Source organism: Pezoporus wallicus, unplaced genomic scaffold, assembly GCF_028554395.1.
Source record: "Pezoporus wallicus isolate ANWC-B61680 ecotype Strahan unplaced genomic scaffold, APGP_CSIRO_Pwel_v1 scaffold_8224, whole genome shotgun sequence".
NCBI classification, from domain to species: domain Eukaryota; kingdom Metazoa; phylum Chordata; class Aves; order Psittaciformes; family Psittacidae; genus Pezoporus; species Pezoporus wallicus.
The window spans coordinates 1,008,633-1,025,384 of NW_026641935.1; the positions used below are offsets into that span (position 1 = coordinate 1,008,633).

The 16,752-nt window shown below is 39.4% G+C and overlaps 1 protein-coding gene and 1 long non-coding RNA gene across 9 annotated transcripts in view; one reads left to right on the forward strand and one right to left on the reverse strand.

The window, feature by feature from the left end:
• Positions 1-2,615: 2,615 nt before the first annotated feature.
• LOC130608250 (uncharacterized) lies at positions 2,616-4,538 on the reverse strand. Its single transcript, XR_008974484.1, has 2 exons — positions 4,446-4,538; positions 2,616-3,113 (listed from the first exon to the last, which is right to left on the reverse strand). It is a non-coding gene; the product is annotated as an uncharacterized LOC130608250 (long non-coding RNA).
• Positions 4,539-5,099: 561 nt separating this feature from the next.
• Positions 5,100-16,752, forward strand: part of SUSD1 (sushi domain containing 1) — a 43,647-nt gene continuing 31,994 nt past the window's right edge. For 3 of the 8 annotated variants that reach the window (XM_057426042.1, XM_057426035.1, XM_057426037.1), the window contains exons 1-7: positions 5,100-5,322; positions 7,018-7,149; positions 8,301-8,456; positions 9,092-9,244; positions 10,540-10,716; positions 12,806-12,985; positions 14,990-15,169. In XM_057426042.1, coding sequence (XP_057282025.1) covers positions 5,244-5,322; positions 7,018-7,149; positions 8,301-8,456; positions 9,092-9,244; positions 10,540-10,716; positions 12,806-12,985; positions 14,990-15,169 — 1,057 coding nt within the window. In that variant the 5' untranslated portion in view covers positions 5,100-5,243. The remainder of the gene's footprint in view (positions 5,323-7,017; positions 7,150-8,300; positions 8,457-9,091; positions 9,245-10,539; positions 10,717-12,805; positions 12,986-14,989; positions 15,170-16,752) is intronic. The other 5 variants (XM_057426036.1, XM_057426041.1, XM_057426040.1 and 2 more) reach the window with 5 other exon arrangements.

Sequence of the window (16,752 nt, forward strand, 5' to 3'; positions counted from 1 at the left end):
GCAGAAAAATTACATGTTTCTGGACAAATCTGTCCTTCAGAGGCGGTTTAGAAAAGCACAGTTAATATGCATAATATTTTAATCTCATGATAACCTGAAATGAAACATGCAGCCATTGTATTTTTATGGTGCAATAACAAATGTTCAGTACTAGACAGAATTTAACCTTCAGTTACTGTGGTAAGTGGTCTCCTACCGACAATCTATTTCTGAACAGCAGTATTACTGATCGTCTTGGAGAGTCTTGTGGGAATATCGCAAACTGTTTGAAGATAAATAAGGCTGTCAGCCTTGCAATAAATACATAAAAAAAGAAAAAGACCTTCTATTTCCCTAGAAATGTCAGTCTTATGTCTTTACTACAATTTATAATAACATACGAATGTCATCACCCAGGGTCTCTTTCTCTTCTGATTTCCAGTAACTGTAGAAATAATGGTTATATACCTAATTGAATTTTGAGAGACCAGACAAAGCTCTCACTTTTTGTATGCCAAAAATTAATGCATCATGTTATGAATCTGAAATCCAACTTGTCCTGCTGGCCTTGTGCTCCTGGAGTCTAAAACCACAGTAACTCGTGGTACTTTCTAACTGAGGTAACAACAGTTTCTTTAAAACCAGATAAACAACACGTGAAAGCTGGATTGCTTACAAAACAACTCAGGGAGGGAAAGTCAAGGTATTTACTGGGAAATGTTTGGTTATTAGATTCTTCCCATCTTCTTTCCCATTTCAAAGTGTTGATGCAAATATGAGATTGACAGGTGGCAAAATACAGTTTTGGTCTGCAGGGAAAGAAGCTGTGGGTAAAGGATGTCCAGCTGCCTGGACAGCTTGAGGAGAACTGTTTGGTTTAGAGTCTCTAGTCAGTATTTGAGTTTCCCTTCTTATACGATATGTGTATGGATTTTTTTTTTAATAGATAATATACTTTGACAAGTTGCTATGTGTCTCATCTAAGCATTATAGCACATGTACACTGAACTTGTCCCAAAATATAGCAAAGCTAATGGCGAGAGAAGGATAATAGAGTCAGTGGGATTTGGTGTTCTTTCTGTACCTATCAAAGAAATTATCATTAATTGTTGCCTTATCTCTAAGTTGTTATTAAGTTTTGTGCTGCTGCAAGAGTAAGGCCAACACCCCTGTGGACAAGCTTGGGGAATCTGGCAGAGAAAGAAGAATTAATCTTATTGCCAGTTCTTTCTCTTCTGATTTTAGCAGGTACTGGTAGGATCAGAAAGGAAAAGATGGCTGATCATTTATCTGGAGTTAATAAAATCACAGCACTAGGTTGTGTTTTTTGAGTTTGTTTTTTTCTCTTTTTTTTTTTTCTTTTTTACAGTCTATGAAAGGAATGCTGTTACTCTGCCTCTCTCTCTTAACTATTGCCTTCAGTTAGCATAGCTCTCAAAATAATGGCACAGCTTGTATATAAGCATGGAACAATCAGAACCAATGACTAGTCAGCAGCTTTCTCGCATGATATTCCAAGATACAGCAACGTTAGGATACTGCCCCATAAGCTCTCTGATGCTAAGTCTTTGTGGTTTAAAATTGAGGCAGATTGTAGTGACGTCAAAGCTTCTATCAGAGAAGTTTACATTGCATCATCTCAGGCCTGCTTTTATGGTATTATGCCTGAACACACCTATGTAGGAATATTATCCCAGTTTTACAATTAGGTGGGAGGGATAAGCATAGAGAAACACAAAGTGGTTTTCTTATCAAAGATTACAGTGAGTTTGTGGCAAAGCTCAGTTTGGGCTCCTGCTCCTATGCTAAAACCCCCCCGACAGCAGCTCCTTTGCTTTGTAGAATCACTCTTCTGATTAGCAGCAACTGTCAGCAGGCTTTATCACCTACCATGCTCTTGCTATGAGATGTACATGGTATGCTCTCATATCTGTTTCATCCAAAGCCTATTCTTGAGGGAGAAGCATTCAATATTTTAGGTTCAAATTCAGGTATTTCTCAGTTCAGTTCTTTTGCAGAAATCCCATTTCTTTTTTTCATTTGACTTCATTTGTCAGGAGTTGAGACAACTGAGAGTACAGAAATGCTGCAAACAACTCAAGCAGTAACATTTCCTTTGTAGCAAAATTCACTATAAGGGAATGCTTTCTTCTGCACCATATTTACTGAAGCATTTTCATTAGAAGCTAAAGAGGGTCAGCCAATTTTTCTGTTACTTCTGCTTCAACAATTGCTGTTGCTTATTCTGGAAATAAAGAGGATAACCAGAAACCAGTTATTAATCTGTTTCACTTTAAATAGGCAAGAGAGGTAGAACTCAGATGGGAAGAACCTTCTATCAAGTTGCAGTTACTCTTTTCATTGCCAGCTGGGAAGAAGTACCTGCTAGCAAGCTGTTTAAGAATGCAACTTCATTATGAATAGCTGAGAAATCTGTTAACAAGGATGAATTACATTTATTCACTCTGGTTGAAGATGTTTGCTGTATTTTTAAAAATATGTTTGATGAAGGAGTCATTAGTAAAAAATATTTTGCCTTTATGTGTCAGAGTAAGTAGTGAAATCTATGCCAAATATCCTTGCAAAAGAACGTGATTTAGACATTCACTGTCTGTAAAGGAGACAGAACAAATCCAGATGGCTGAGGAGCTGTTTAATTCTATTTGCCTTTCTGATTTTCAATTACCTTCATTTAAACAGCTGCAAGGAAAAACTGCACAGGAAACTTCCAAGTGCGTCTGGATGAATTAAATTACTTTGACCATAACAACTGTTTTCTTATCACAAGAGAAATGGAAGCAAATACTGGTACAGATGTCTTCTGAGTAGTGAAACTGAATGCTAATAGGGACAAAGGAAATATTGTAATTACAAACTAGGTCCTTGAAGTTTGACAGTGAAAAGATTCAAAACCTTTTCCTATCCAGAACAGAGAATCTATGTGGACATTATCCTGTGTTTTCATACTAGGACACTGACCTGTCCTACCCTCCTAAATCTTTAATTGTCTTCCTGAAGGAATGAACTCAGGACTTGTGCAGGTGACTTCAGAGCAGAAGTGACCTGTGACTCATTTCAGTGGCTGATTCAAACCTTTGTCTAGATCTTGAAGGGTGTTGGGAGTCTGTTGTGAACTGAAAAAAAGAGACTTAATTTAACTTAACGTTAAATTGATTTAACTGAAAGTTGAATCTTAGATTACCATTTTCAGATTACAAAGAGAGCAAAGTAGTTGAACAGATTGCTTGGGATTGCTGTGAATTCCACATCACTGCCACTGTAAACAGCAAGTTAGACAAGTATGTCAGGAATCATTTAAGTAGAGCCTACATTGTCATAAAGGAAAAAGAATAGATGACCTCTCAACATCTTTCAACACTTCATATGACTGTGCTTTAAATTTAGATATGCAATTAACATATATGTAATTTGAAGGAGCCATTCTGAGTAGTTTAATTATGCAGTTCTGAAGAATGTCTTTAAGAAGCAACTAATCAGCTGTTGAATACATACTAGACTGGAACAAAGCAAGGAGTTCCACTCTGGGCCTTGTATTTTCTTCAGCTGATACACTTCCTTGTTACTTTCTTTAAAGAACGTTTATAGTATATTTTTTAACTTACTCTATAATATAATGAGGCTTGCTGCCAAAATTATTTTCCTGTTTGCTGTGTGAGGTGTTCATAATTACAAGCAGTTGCTCCCACTACTTTTTTATGAAAGGAACAGCAGAAATTGCAGCTGTTAGTGGCTCTGCAACTTGGTGGGCTGCTATGAGAGAGAAAAAAACCCTCTAAACCACTTTTAATATGTGGTGCAGAATAATTCCTCTCTGAGTTGTTCCTTATTGTAGTAAACTACTTGCCACCACTGAGAATGCATGCCTCCAATTTCAGTGATTTAAGATAGAAATATGCAGTACTGACGTCTATAGACTGTTGTTCCAAAAATAAGGTCAATCGCAATGTAACTGGCGTCTGCTGAAGATGCAGGTCACTTTGTGGCCTGATCGAGGTGAATAAGGATAGCAGAAGCTGGTTTAAAATGTAGGCAGAACAATAATTAAAAACCAGTGGCACAGGGAAGCTTACATAAATCAATAAAACTGGTAGTTTTATGAAACTGTGTTTTGCTTCCAGTAAAATCAGACACAGATTGTTCAGTTTTTGTCATCGTAACTCCACAGATGCAGCGTAAGATGAGGTTATGTCACTTAAATGCAGTGCTGGTGGAGGAACTGACTGTGTTAACATTGAAAGGCATTAATGTAAAGCCAACATAGCACATGAGCAAAGCCTTGTTGGGAAGCTCTTTAGAGTGTATCAAGTATGCCTCAATCTACCTTTGTGTTAGGCTTCCCCCATTCATCTCTTTGGCAGTCCCCTACTGGAGCTGTGATAACTGGTCAACTGCATTTGCAGATAAATACGAGTTTACACAGCTCTCTAAAACTGCGGCTCACAGACCTGAATGAGGATGGTTAGCTTCAGGAGGATCACCTTTCTTCTAGAAAACTCTTCAGGCAGTGTCACTGGTACTCATTAAAAACCAACTTTCTGTGGTGAAGGCCTACAAGGAGAAAGTGTTACTTCATTTCAGTTACAACGGCTGGTGGTTTACAAGGTTTTCATCCATTTGTAGCATGGGGAGCGTGCAGATGGTACCAGCAGCACTGTGCAGTAGTGTAGCAGAATGCTGGCCCTTCCAGATGGTAGGCACAAGGACCTGCTGATGGCCACCTTTCCTCCACACCACGGCCCGGGAGGTGCTGCACAGTCCCATATGCTGCCGGGAGAGGAGGAGCCCACCGCGGCCAGGCCCGTAGCAGCACAGCTGCCACATACGAAGAGGGCTAACCTCCCAGATGCCTTTCCCCCTTTCCCAGGAATCATAAATAGCCCTTCCCTCTGCTTCTTCCCCCTCCCGGGGTGAGGGCCCGCTGCTGCACACACCAACAGCCCTTATCAGCTCTGCCACTCGCCTGGCCGGGGAGAGGCGGTGTCCTGGGGAAGGAAAGGGGTTGTGCCAGGGCTCTGCGGGCAAGGGCTCTTCGGCCGCAGTAGGAAAGGGGCCTCATCGAGGGGAAAGCCGGGGGGGGGGGGGGCGAGGGCTCAGAGACAGTGTTGATAAGGGGTGCCCCCGCCCCACCGGGAGGCAGCGCGACGCCCTCCCTTAGGGCTCCCGTCCCACCCTCCACCCGCGAGGAGGATGCGGAGGCACCGCGGCCGTGCAGCATCGTGGGGCGTGAAGCCGGCGGCGGGGACATGAGCCCGGGGTCCGGTTGGGCCCTGGGGCCGCTCCTGCTGCTGCTGGCACTGCTGCAGTGCGCAGCGCGGCGGAAGGGTAAGTGCCGCCCCGACCCGGCTCTGTTCGCTCTGGGCTGCGGCGGGACCTCGGGCCGTGAGGGCGGTGTCCTGCGGTCGAGGCGCGAAGGAAACGGAGGCCATGGGCTAGGGGAGTTGCGGCGGAAGGGAGGTGGGCAGACCGGGCGGCAGCGGCACCGGGGCGGCGGCGGGGGGGATGCCTCATGCGCCCGCGGGCGAGAGGGCTGGGCTGGACCCGTGAGGTGGCTTTGGTGCCGGGGTGGAAAATGGCGTGTTTCTGAGGAGTCGCCAAGTTTGATACGTAGCAGCGGGGGGGGGGGGGGGGGGGGGGGGGGGCTGAGGGGGTGGAGAGGGGGGTGTTTTATCTTCTGGAGCAGCAATCTGAGGAGGACACTCACATGGCTTATCGGAAGATTGAGGCATCGTGAGAAAATTGTTCCGTTCGCTGTTTTTAAATTTAGTTTTATGATTACGTGGAATGCTGTGGCATGCTGACGGGTTGTATTGTCTGTGCTTACTAGGTGCACACACATAAGTATATAAAAACATGGAGAGTTAGGAGGGGGAATCTGTGATGCTTCCCGCGAGCCTTAACGCACTCAGAAACGTGCTGTGAGGAGAGCCGGGACACTGCATGCAGAGGGGCAGTGTTACCGCACTGATAAATTTTGCCTGTAAAAGAAGCTGGCTAGAGTGTTCATGGGCCTTCTCCTTCCAGTTATGGTTATGTGTTTAAACACCATGTGAAGACAGGCAAAAATTGGTCATATGCACAGGGAGATTTGTATTCTATCAAAACCTCACCCTCTTTATTAATCTGAGCTTAGAAGAGTAAAAGAATTCTGTATTGTTGTGCTCAGCATCATGAGACAACATCAGCTTGTGTACTGTTATTTCTTAAAAAATATACAAAGGGTGTAAGCATATGCATGTTTTGTCTACATTCAAGCTGTCTGTTCTGAGGTTTATCATTTGGAAAGCCAGTGCATGTGTGAAGATAACAAAAAGAGCTTTCAGAAAATGGAGGGAAATGCAAACAGTACGCTGAAAGTATGAATACAAATTAGGCAGTAAGTTCACATTTTGTTCTAGTTTCGTGTATATTTATAGCTGTATCAAATTGCGGTAAATTAGGTTGTGTGTCATATGCTGTAAACTACTTCTAATATAAATTAATTTCTAAAACAATGTTTCTATATAAGTCATTTTCCTCCTGGCAGCATTCTCAACACTGGTTTTACGAATAGCATTTTTACCATATACATGTTGATGATACAGGTTACAAATAGATTGATAAATAGCCCAAATGTCTGTGTGTAAATAATAGAAACAAAATAATAGAATAAATGAAGAAACAGAAATCAAAAATGGGAAATAAAATTAATATGGAGAAAAGATTTGATAATATTGGATAGAACTATTTATTAAATGTCTCACAGGCTTTAGTGACTAGCTGGTTTGCTTATTGTAAAAGGATAGATGAAAAAAAATGTTCAGTGTAGTTATTTTGTTTAATCCTTTCTTTTATTTTTTTTGTCTTTGAATACTATGGCTGTGGTTTTCCTGCAAGTTTGAAAAAGAGATGTGGGGAGATAGGATTTTATTCTATGTGTTTTAACCTGGGTTGTATCTCCAGTTTAAATTCTGTTTCAGTTACCAGTTAGTCTGTTAAAAAAAAAATTTAAAAAGTAATTTTGTCTTTTTGTTCTTAAAGCAGTTGTAAAGAGATCAGTTCCAGATGTCTGTGCAACTTGCCACGTTCATGCTACATGTCATCAAATTGAAGGAAAAAGTGTCTGCATCTGTAACTATGGATTTGTAGGCAATGGAAGAACCCATTGTCAAGGTAGGCTGCCATTTTTTAAAATGGCAAGAAACCGTGTACATTCCTAAAATGTTTTTTTCTCAAGTAATATTACTGAATTGTTCAAAGTGTAGTAAAAGCTTTATCATTTCCTGGCAGAATTTGTGTGGATGCTTTTGACTTTTTTACTTTTTTTCCATCAGCTAACCATGAGCTGTACTGGATACAAATGCTTAACTGTTTTATTCAGTTTCTGCTATATAGTGAAGGATTTTAATTAATTTTGTCTTGATAAATGTAGGGTTGTATCAATTACTTTTAAAATCTGTATTGGAATGGTTTATTATTTTTTATCCTAGCTTCAGGAAAAAAAAAATCAGTATGGTGGCCTTCAGTTTATTATTCTTTTCAACCTATGCATCGTTGAGCTGAAAGCTAGACAATAAAACTTACAATTAAAATTGTAAGCACATCTTTTGCTCATTTTTCCAGTTATCTCAGATTACTGGCTAACTGAAAATTAATCAGTTGAATGTTCTTAATAACAGTGTGCATATATGCACATTTCTTAAGGGCGGATGTCTTGTTACATGGAAAGTGGTGTTTAGCGTTTTTTTATTACTGTAGCTGATGGTGTCCTTTTAATACTATCTTGTACGTGAGAAATCAATATGTGAATTAAAGGGTGATGTCAAACATTGTGTCTGAGTGTATGTAATAGTTTACCCCTTTAAGGGAAAGGTCCTCCACCTCTAATCTCTTCCACAAGCAGTGGCACCCTCTTGGGCCCTGCACAGAGTTCATTTATGTCATTATTGTGGAAGATGACAAGCTGCATATTTTGCCATGTTAATTCTCTGCCAGTTGAGTGAGTTGGTAAGATCAGCACAAGCTCCATCAGGTGCTGCAGACAGTGCATTATGTAAGGAAAAGCAGAAGCAAAGGACACGGCTTTCTGGTTTCAACAGCTCTTAGATCAGCTTAAGCTGTGTCATGAAACTTTATTCACATCTGTTCCACTTAGGAACGGCAGCCTCTGTTGGTTCAAATGGTCTAGCTTACTAGCAGTGTTTACATCACAAATAACTTGGAAAAACGGTAAGGGGAAGTTTGTTTACCCAAGAATGAGTGAGGAGGGGAGGATACCTTACTTTTCTTAATCTCTGTCTGATGTGTTTTAAATGTGCTGACAGATAAAGATGAATGCCAGATTGGAGCCAGCAAGATCTGTGGAAATCATACACTGTGTCATAATACACACGGAAGCTTTTACTGTGTTTGCCTTGATGGATACCGAGCCTCCAACAACAACAAGACATTTATCCCTAATGATGGCACAAACTGTACAGGTAGACATCACAGAGTCTTGAGCACCAGGAATCCAAAACTATTACAACACAGATCTTTTTTCCTGTCACTTTGGAATTTACTTTTTAAAACTGTATCACAGCACTTTCTGTTCTGCCAACACTTACTTGACAATTAGGTTCTAGCAGCTGTGAATCAGTTCTATTTTGCATTCTTTTCTGTGTTACAAATCATTGCTTTGCAGTCACATTCAAGCAAGAATGTTTCCAAAAGAAACTAGGTTAAAGAAAATAAGATGATACTTATCTTTCCCCCAGAATGCCATATTTGTGTTTAGAGCAGAATATTAGCCAGTTCTGTGTTACAGTAATGAACTGTTGTAACTGATTAAGATATTTGCAGATATGGGATTTTTCTGGGATTGTTGTAGCAGGACATTAGAAAATATTTGTCACGTCAAACAGGAAAAAAAAAATTGAAAGATAGCTAGCTACAAAATTGAGAGTCTTCTCCTTCCAGATGCTGGAATGCTAGGTAATAATACGCCATCAGAAGCTACATAGAACCCTTCACAGATTACTGTATTTGTTTAAGCTTGGGTCCTACATTAATTAATTAAAAAAAAAAACAAACAAACCCTATTATGCAGTGCATATATTTTTCTCTGAATTTTTAGATATAGATGAATGTGAGGAGTCTGGGCTGTGTGGTCACAATGCAAAATGTGTGAATACTGAAGGAAGCTACAAGTGTTACTGCAATGATGGTTATAAATTAGAAAATGGAGAGCATTCTTTTCATCCAGATGGGAATACAGTTTCATGCAGAGGTGAGAGTCTCTGGATGCTGTTTTTACTAGCAGATAAAATCAGATCTTCTGTGATATAGTAATACCTGCTCTGACCTGTGCTTTTAAGTCTGCAGAGCGGAAGCCCTCTGCGGGTTTTGCTTGCTGTATGATTTTCTTTCTTCCTGGGTTCAGTTTGTTCTAATGATGTCTGAATGGTAGAGTTGACAGCAGATATGATTTCTACAGGCTCTCAGAAGTTGATCAGATCTGCAGGGTCAAGGAGGCTTAATAATGCCATGAAGGTGATGTAGTTAGTTTCTGAATAGTAAGGAAGTATGGTATAATCCACTGGTTTATAAAACCACACTGCATTATAATCCACTGGTTTATAAAACCACCCTGCATGAAGGGAAAGCGAAGAGAGGATACAGTAACAATAACATAGCAGTTTCACTATTTGTTATGTATTCTGCCAACTGCATAAATAAGCCTTTCTGTTTATCTTGCCATAACAACAACAAAAAAATTATTTTGAAACTTTCTCCTTTCCTCTCTAGTATAGGTTTTCATAGATGCAAAGTGCTAGCAGTGAAAGCTGTAGCTGTCACAGTATTTAATGAAGCTGGGCATCCCAGGCTCACATGCTTCTGTTGTATCCAGCTCTCATTTCTGAATTATTGTAAGAACCATCAGTAAAGCTCACTGTCTGTAGCTTGTCCAGTTTTTCCAGCTGGACTGTTCCACTTAATTTTGGCAAAGGTGCTGACAGCCCTGCTTATCTCACCAACTTCCCCCTCCACATGCTGTGGTAAAGAAGTGCTGACTGTGTTGCTTGCGGAATTGGACAAGGAAGCCCTGTCACAGAGAGGAATGTAGCTTTTTTTTATGCAGGCTGGTTCAGTGAAGTGGATCAATTGAGGGGCAGACTGTTTAATTTCAGCCTGTGTGCAGTGCTTCGCTTTTCCCAGGCACAGGGAAATGAAACTCCACATTGGGGCCTTAAATTTTCATCTGGTGTTGAAGGATTATTTATCCATTGCTGTAGTGAGAGTAGCACACACAGAGCACTGTCTGACTGTAGTGTCTCCTCTTTGGTGTTGTGAATGACACCAGCTGTACGTTAGTAAAGGTGTAGCTGAATACACGGATCACTGTGTTTCTCCAGCTGTGGCCAGTAAAAGTTTTCTGCTCTAATCTTGTACCTCTTTGGCAACCTCTCAGATTCATCTGATGGGGCATATTTTATGACGTGACCATCCAATTCAGCCCATTTTAAAATGGTCATGTGTTGTGATTTTCATACTGTGTGATCTTCTAACACAGTCTCTTTGCAGAAATTGGATGTGGTTCCCCTCCTAAAATGAAGCATGGCTACGTTGTGGGGAACTACAGCTTGCTACCAGGAAGTGCGGTTCATTATGAATGTAAAGAAGGGTTTTACAGCAACGAGGGGAAGTTCTCATATTGCACTGCAAATGAAACTTGGGAACCTGCCACTTTAAGCTGTAAAGGTGAAAAGAGTCTTAAGTCGTTCTTAAATTCTTCATTAAGCTGGTTTATGCATGGGGAAGTGTGTTCGTGAAAGATAGTAGACTGTTTCCTTGGTCCAAAGAATAATTATTTCACAAGATCTCGCTATTTGCAAAAAAAAAAAAAGAAAAGAAAAAGAAAGAAAAGGACAGGTTATAAAACGGTGTTACCTCTTCCTATTAGTGAGTGACATTTTTGTTACTGGTCCTTCCACTTTTACAGACACTGCAGTGTGTCCTTCTACCTGTGAACCAAGGCGTAGAAAACAAGTTGACTTCTGTTCTGTAGCCTTTTCTTTCAGGGAACAAGACAGTGAGTTAGAAGGCATTAGTGACCTCTCATGAAATGATCAATTTTTATGACAGCTTATGAAGTTTTTCCAGAAGGTTGGCTGTAGATACAAAAGAGAGGCATCATACCACCTTTCATCCCTGGGTAGCCTTCATGATTTTAAGAGCATTTGTGCATGAGCAATTGGTTTTACATCTCTGAAGTGTTAAGATTCCTGAGAGTGTCTTTAAAACTTCCACTTGCTTTGGTGTTCTAACTGCCCATTTTGTTGAAATATTTGCTCCTTACATGTGCAGAATTTTATGTTCCTGTGAGGAGTTACTAACTCTGTATATTAGTTAAATGACACTTGGAAGTGCTAGCTAATGGAAGTTACGCAGTGTATAACAGTTCTATAGGGCAGAATGTCATCCTGAAAATCATCACTTAGTGGGGAGAGTTCCTTCTTCCTTTCCTCAAGATACAAAAGCCCTCTTGGTTTCTCATTCTTTCATGATTCTTTTGTTTGTGTGTTTTCTTTGAGAGAGGATAGAAATGTAATGTTTTAATGTGTGTCTGTGGGAAGTGACAAGCTTATTTCTCATTTGTGTTGCAAGCTCTTTTCCTGGATTTCAGTTAGGACTTCTCTTTTCGTAAAACTAGCAAGTCTGAATATTTATTTATTTATTTATTTTAAAATATTAGTAAAGGCACCTTTAAATAATTCTTTAAACTCTGAGAATGTCCCTGGTAAGTCTTTATCACTTATTTTTCTCCTGGCCAAGTGTAACGTCATCCTTTTTTCGAAAATCAGTAAGTGTGTCTTTTGTCTTCCTTCGTATGGTAATTTAGGACTTTATTTTATGTAGTCATGATGAAACTGGCCATTGAAGGTAGGTCAGACTTGGTAAGATGTGTGACCTAACATCAGGGTACTGTAAATGGAGCAGATCCTCTTTTTTTGTTTAAATACAAGTGTATGGCTATACTCTGTCTTTGAAGGTTATAGCTTTCTTTGAATATTAATAAAGGAATTGTTTTGAGATGGTAAGTCAGATAGCTTAATGGGAAGGTGTGATGTATGTGAAGAGGTGGTTAACATGACACAGCCCTCACATTCAAGTTTGACATGAAAGCGTTTTAGATGGTGGCTTACCTTAGAAAATGGATAGCATATCAAACAAGCTGCTTTTTTGTGCTACTTGACTTCTTTGTTTTAGGCACTTGTAAATGACAGCTCTGCATGTTTGTGGGTAGAGCAACTATTACAACACATTTTGAACAGATGTAGACTTTTGGTTTAACAGGAAGCTTTTATGTTGTATGTTGTAAACTTGTGTGGTTTTGCATTTCTCCAGTCCTTGTGCACTTTTAAAAATTTTGTCATCCTAAAGGCAGTTTCTGCTCAACTCCCTCCCTCTGACTGTTGTTCACTGCAAATGGTATAGAACCAGCTTGGCATCTGTAATCAGGTTTGTAAAAGCAGGAGAATCCTAACTTCTTGTTCTTAAAAAAGACGTTTTCAATATACTAGCAGCTAAGCTGAGGAGAGAGTCACAGATTTAGCATGCCATTCTGAGACAAAAGCAGAAGGAAGTTATTTTATATGGAAGCAGCTCTGGAGTAGCTAGGAGTAGCTACAGCACTCTTGGTCACGGGATGTCACAGAGGGCATCTGGGGAGTGTTAGATTAACACAGAACAGGGTTAGTTGGTAACAATGAAAGAAATACAGGAGTGCAGCTGTCACTGCTTCTGCTGCTTGAATTAAGTTTATCTTCCTCTTTCTTCCTCTTTCTAGGTGTGGATTGTGGGATTCCACCCTCTGTTTTAAATGCACATCCAGCATCTGTAAGTGGGACTACATATGGAAGTGAAGTTACTTACAATTGTGCTCATGGTTACTTTATGGCAAGTGGCAATCAGACTGCAGTCTGCAATGCCAAAGGACAGTGGGATGGTACTGATCTGGTGTGCAAAGGTAAATCAAATCTGCCTTCAGATTTACTTAGCATAGATACTGTTTCAGACACCAAAATAAATAGCAGTTGTCAGTTAGAGACATCCTCTTTGGACAGTCAGAAGACAGCTTCTGGCATGTTCAGTCACAAAACAGAAGCCACATATTAAACAGTATGTTTGTTGTTTGTTTTTTTTTTTTAACCTGTGTTGCTAATGAGGTTGCAATAAATTGTTAAAAGTTACCATTCTAGGGACTAAATCCCAGTGCATGTCAGACATCAGGATTAACATGAGATGAAAATCTATCCTAAATTGCTGCCATTTTTTTTAGCTCAGTATCTACTCTGTGGTTGAAGCCGCTACGTGGAAATTGAACCACTATTAGCAGTTATCCCTAAAAAATTCCATATTCAGACAGTTTCCAGTTGCAAACTGTGATTGCTCAAGCAAGCTATTGTTACTTGACATGAGTCCTAAATCCTTCATGTTACTATGATCTAGAAGAATGTAGCCCAACAAGTTTCTTGATGAGAAGAAGCTCAAAGGTACATTTAAAAGTGAGTTATTTTGCCCAACAATATTTTCACTCTATTTTTACTCTGATCTGATACTTTAACTAATGTGACCTCAGGATCGTTAGTCTTTAGTCAGTTTTTATATTGACACAACTTCACTTTTCCATTCACTGGGTGCTTAATATCTTTTCAACTTGATCCAGCAGGGTCAAGTCTTCCATTTATTGCAATCAAATGTAGTGACTTTTTTTGAATGTGCAATGTGTATGTTACAACCGCTCTCTACTTTTAGAATCTTCTCTAATATTCTTATTCTGGGTCACCAGTCCAAATAGAAGGTTCACTGTGTTACACAGAAACACATTTCTGCTTTCCAGTCTAATTAGAGGGTGGCTTTGGGCAGATAGCTGGAGTTAAGCAGCAGTAATCTTTTTATCTCATCACATACTGTCCTAGAATTTAAGCATGCTCTTTGCATGTGCATTAATTATTCTAAAGCTTCTTCTGATGTTTTATAATAGATGCATATGTTCATACATTGGTGTATGAAAAGGGAGGTAGTCATGACGGTGGATGTATTACCTGTTGCAAAACATATGTTTACTTTTAAAGGTTGTACATGTCACAATTATAAAATTTGTTTTTATGTCTTTTTTTCCTCTTTTTTGAGTTAAATTTCAGAATTGCTTACGATTATTTATTAAACATTTTTAAATGCACAGCATATAAGCTATAATGAAGGTAAGATTTCAATTCTTACATTGTTTACTTCTTGTAAGTTAAGTGATGCAGAATCTTTTATTGGGGTGCCATGTTCACTGTGGATTTGGGAATTTGAACCCTAAACAATATTTGTCCATTTGCTTGTTCTTCACTCTTTATTCTTTTTTGTTTCCTCATTTTATTATGAAGGCCTTGGAAACAGTTGAGCAAATTTATTGATTTATAAGTGCATTATCCCAGCTTTCTAGTTACCTCTAAAGTGGTCTGACTAACCCCCCAAATATGCCCCCATAGGTGTTCTTTCTCATGTCCGTAGCAGCTTCTCCTGTTTTCCAATGCTTGAATTAAATCCACTGGCAAAGGATCAGTGGATTCTGTTCTTGATGCAGTTCTTCCATGTTACTGCTTGTGTCATTTTTCAGATTTGTTGTTACTCATGGTAGGTAAAATAAAGGAATAAATAGCATGTGGGGGCTAAAAGAATGTTATAGGATGATAGATGTGTTAGTAAAAATTTTCTTAGAGATCTTTGTTCTCCATTTTTAAACAGGACACTGTTCTATTTTATGGCTTATCTTGAAGGATGAATGCCCCACCCTACTGGAAATTCTCCACTTACAAAATTCAGGGTTCTAAAGGGCTGGCCTGGCTTCTAGAAGTCACTAGAAGTGAAAACAAGTGAAGCGTTACTTGTTGGGACAATTCATCTCTCTTCCTTAAACACTTTGATATGCCATACTTGTTTTAATTTTCTGGTTTTGTTACCCTCTTTTATTCTGTTCCAGAAATAGACTGTGGCAAACCTTTGCTGATTCCACATACAGAAATGACCTGGGACAACTCTACCACCCTAAGGAGCAGAGTGTACTATCAGTGTAAAGAAGGATATTATTCTAATGGAGGCAGGAATTTTTCAGAATGCACAATAGATCAGTCGTGGGAGAATATTACATTCGTATGCAAAGGTACATATTATGTAGGAGGCTGGTGTGGGGTATGCTGTTTATATATTTTCACATTCCTGTTCTGAAGGTAGGAACAGGAGGAAGGATGAAGGCAAGAAATCCCTGCCTAGTTTACCATGTAGGGCATGTGGTGGTACTTTTGTATGGAAAGGTTACAGAAGAGAATGTTAACTGTGCAACATTTTCTAGTAGATGCCACAGATCTTTCTCTAGTTGTCTTCCTTTTTATTTCAAATTGAAAGGGGCTAATGGAATTGGAGTTAGGCTGCTGCACTGAGAATCTTGAACTTTAAAAGCCAGGGGAACTATATGAGCAGAAGACATTTAATAATATTTTGTTGTGGGTCTAATACTGTGAAGTGCACTGTGATGAAAGTAGGGGCAGTGGAATTCAAAACTCCTTTCTTTTTTTTTTTTTCCCCCCCTTCTCTCATAATGTCCTAAGTAAAATTTGCTCAAGGATGTCTTTCCAGCATCCAGTTGTCTGAATTTTCAGCCCAGAAGGATTTTCTTAGAAAAGAATGAGTTCCGAGAAGGGAGATCTGTAATGAAGGTGGTGTCATACTGTGGGCTTGGAAACAGGATATACTAACATTTTAATAACAGCAAAAAAATAGCAGATGTTTTGGACTATGTCTGTTGGGCTCCTTAGTGTTCTTCCCTATCCTTAGAAAGAGATGTCACAGGTCATAGATCACTGTCCATCTCTTGTTCTTAAGTAGCAGTGTTGTCTTTTGCAGATGGCAGTGTTTATGTAGCTTTGTTATAGCCACATGCTTTTCAAAAGGACTGGAAGTGTGTCTTTGACTGCTACAACTTCACAGACAAAGCCTTTACACAAAGATTTGCTGCTTGATACCTCTCTTGCCTCACTTGATGTCTTCAGCATTCACTGCGAATATAACACATGACATCAAATAAAATGGGCATGCAGAAAAGAAGTTCTCTCACTTTTGACAGAGCCCTAATAAAAACGTTACTGCTGTTGTTAGAGGGCAGAATTCGTATTTCATTTAGACAATTTGCATAGCTGTACTTTATGAATTGGCTTTGAAGCCAGCATTGTGTAGAGTGGCTAAGTTGGTCAAGTGTGTCAGTCTTTGTAATGCTGAGAGTTTGGTCTTGAGCACTCTGAAGCTTAGAAGGGCTTCTAAGCAGAGGACTTCTGCAGACTGCATTCACGGGATTTCAGCGAGACCTTTGCCAGAGGCAAAAATGTATACACCAGCTCTAGCTGTTGGATCAAAAGAGTTATGGGCAAAGAGAATGGGAAAAAAAAACCTTTAAAGAGCAGCCTAACTAGTCCAGGCTCCTATTTAAAAAAAAACAAAACACAAACCACGAAATATTATGAATAGGAAATTAGCAGCAAGGTCTTCAGCTTTTTAATTTCTACATTTTTTACACTTACTAGAGGAAAAAAATGACTTTCAAATGAAACGACATTTCTGTTTCAGTAATGATGTGTTTCAGATGTATGTAATCTTAAGGGTGCGTGTAATTAATCAGTAATTCCTATTAAAATAAAAGAAAATCATGTACCATTCCAAAATAACTTAGGATAGAGCTGGAAAACTGTTTGT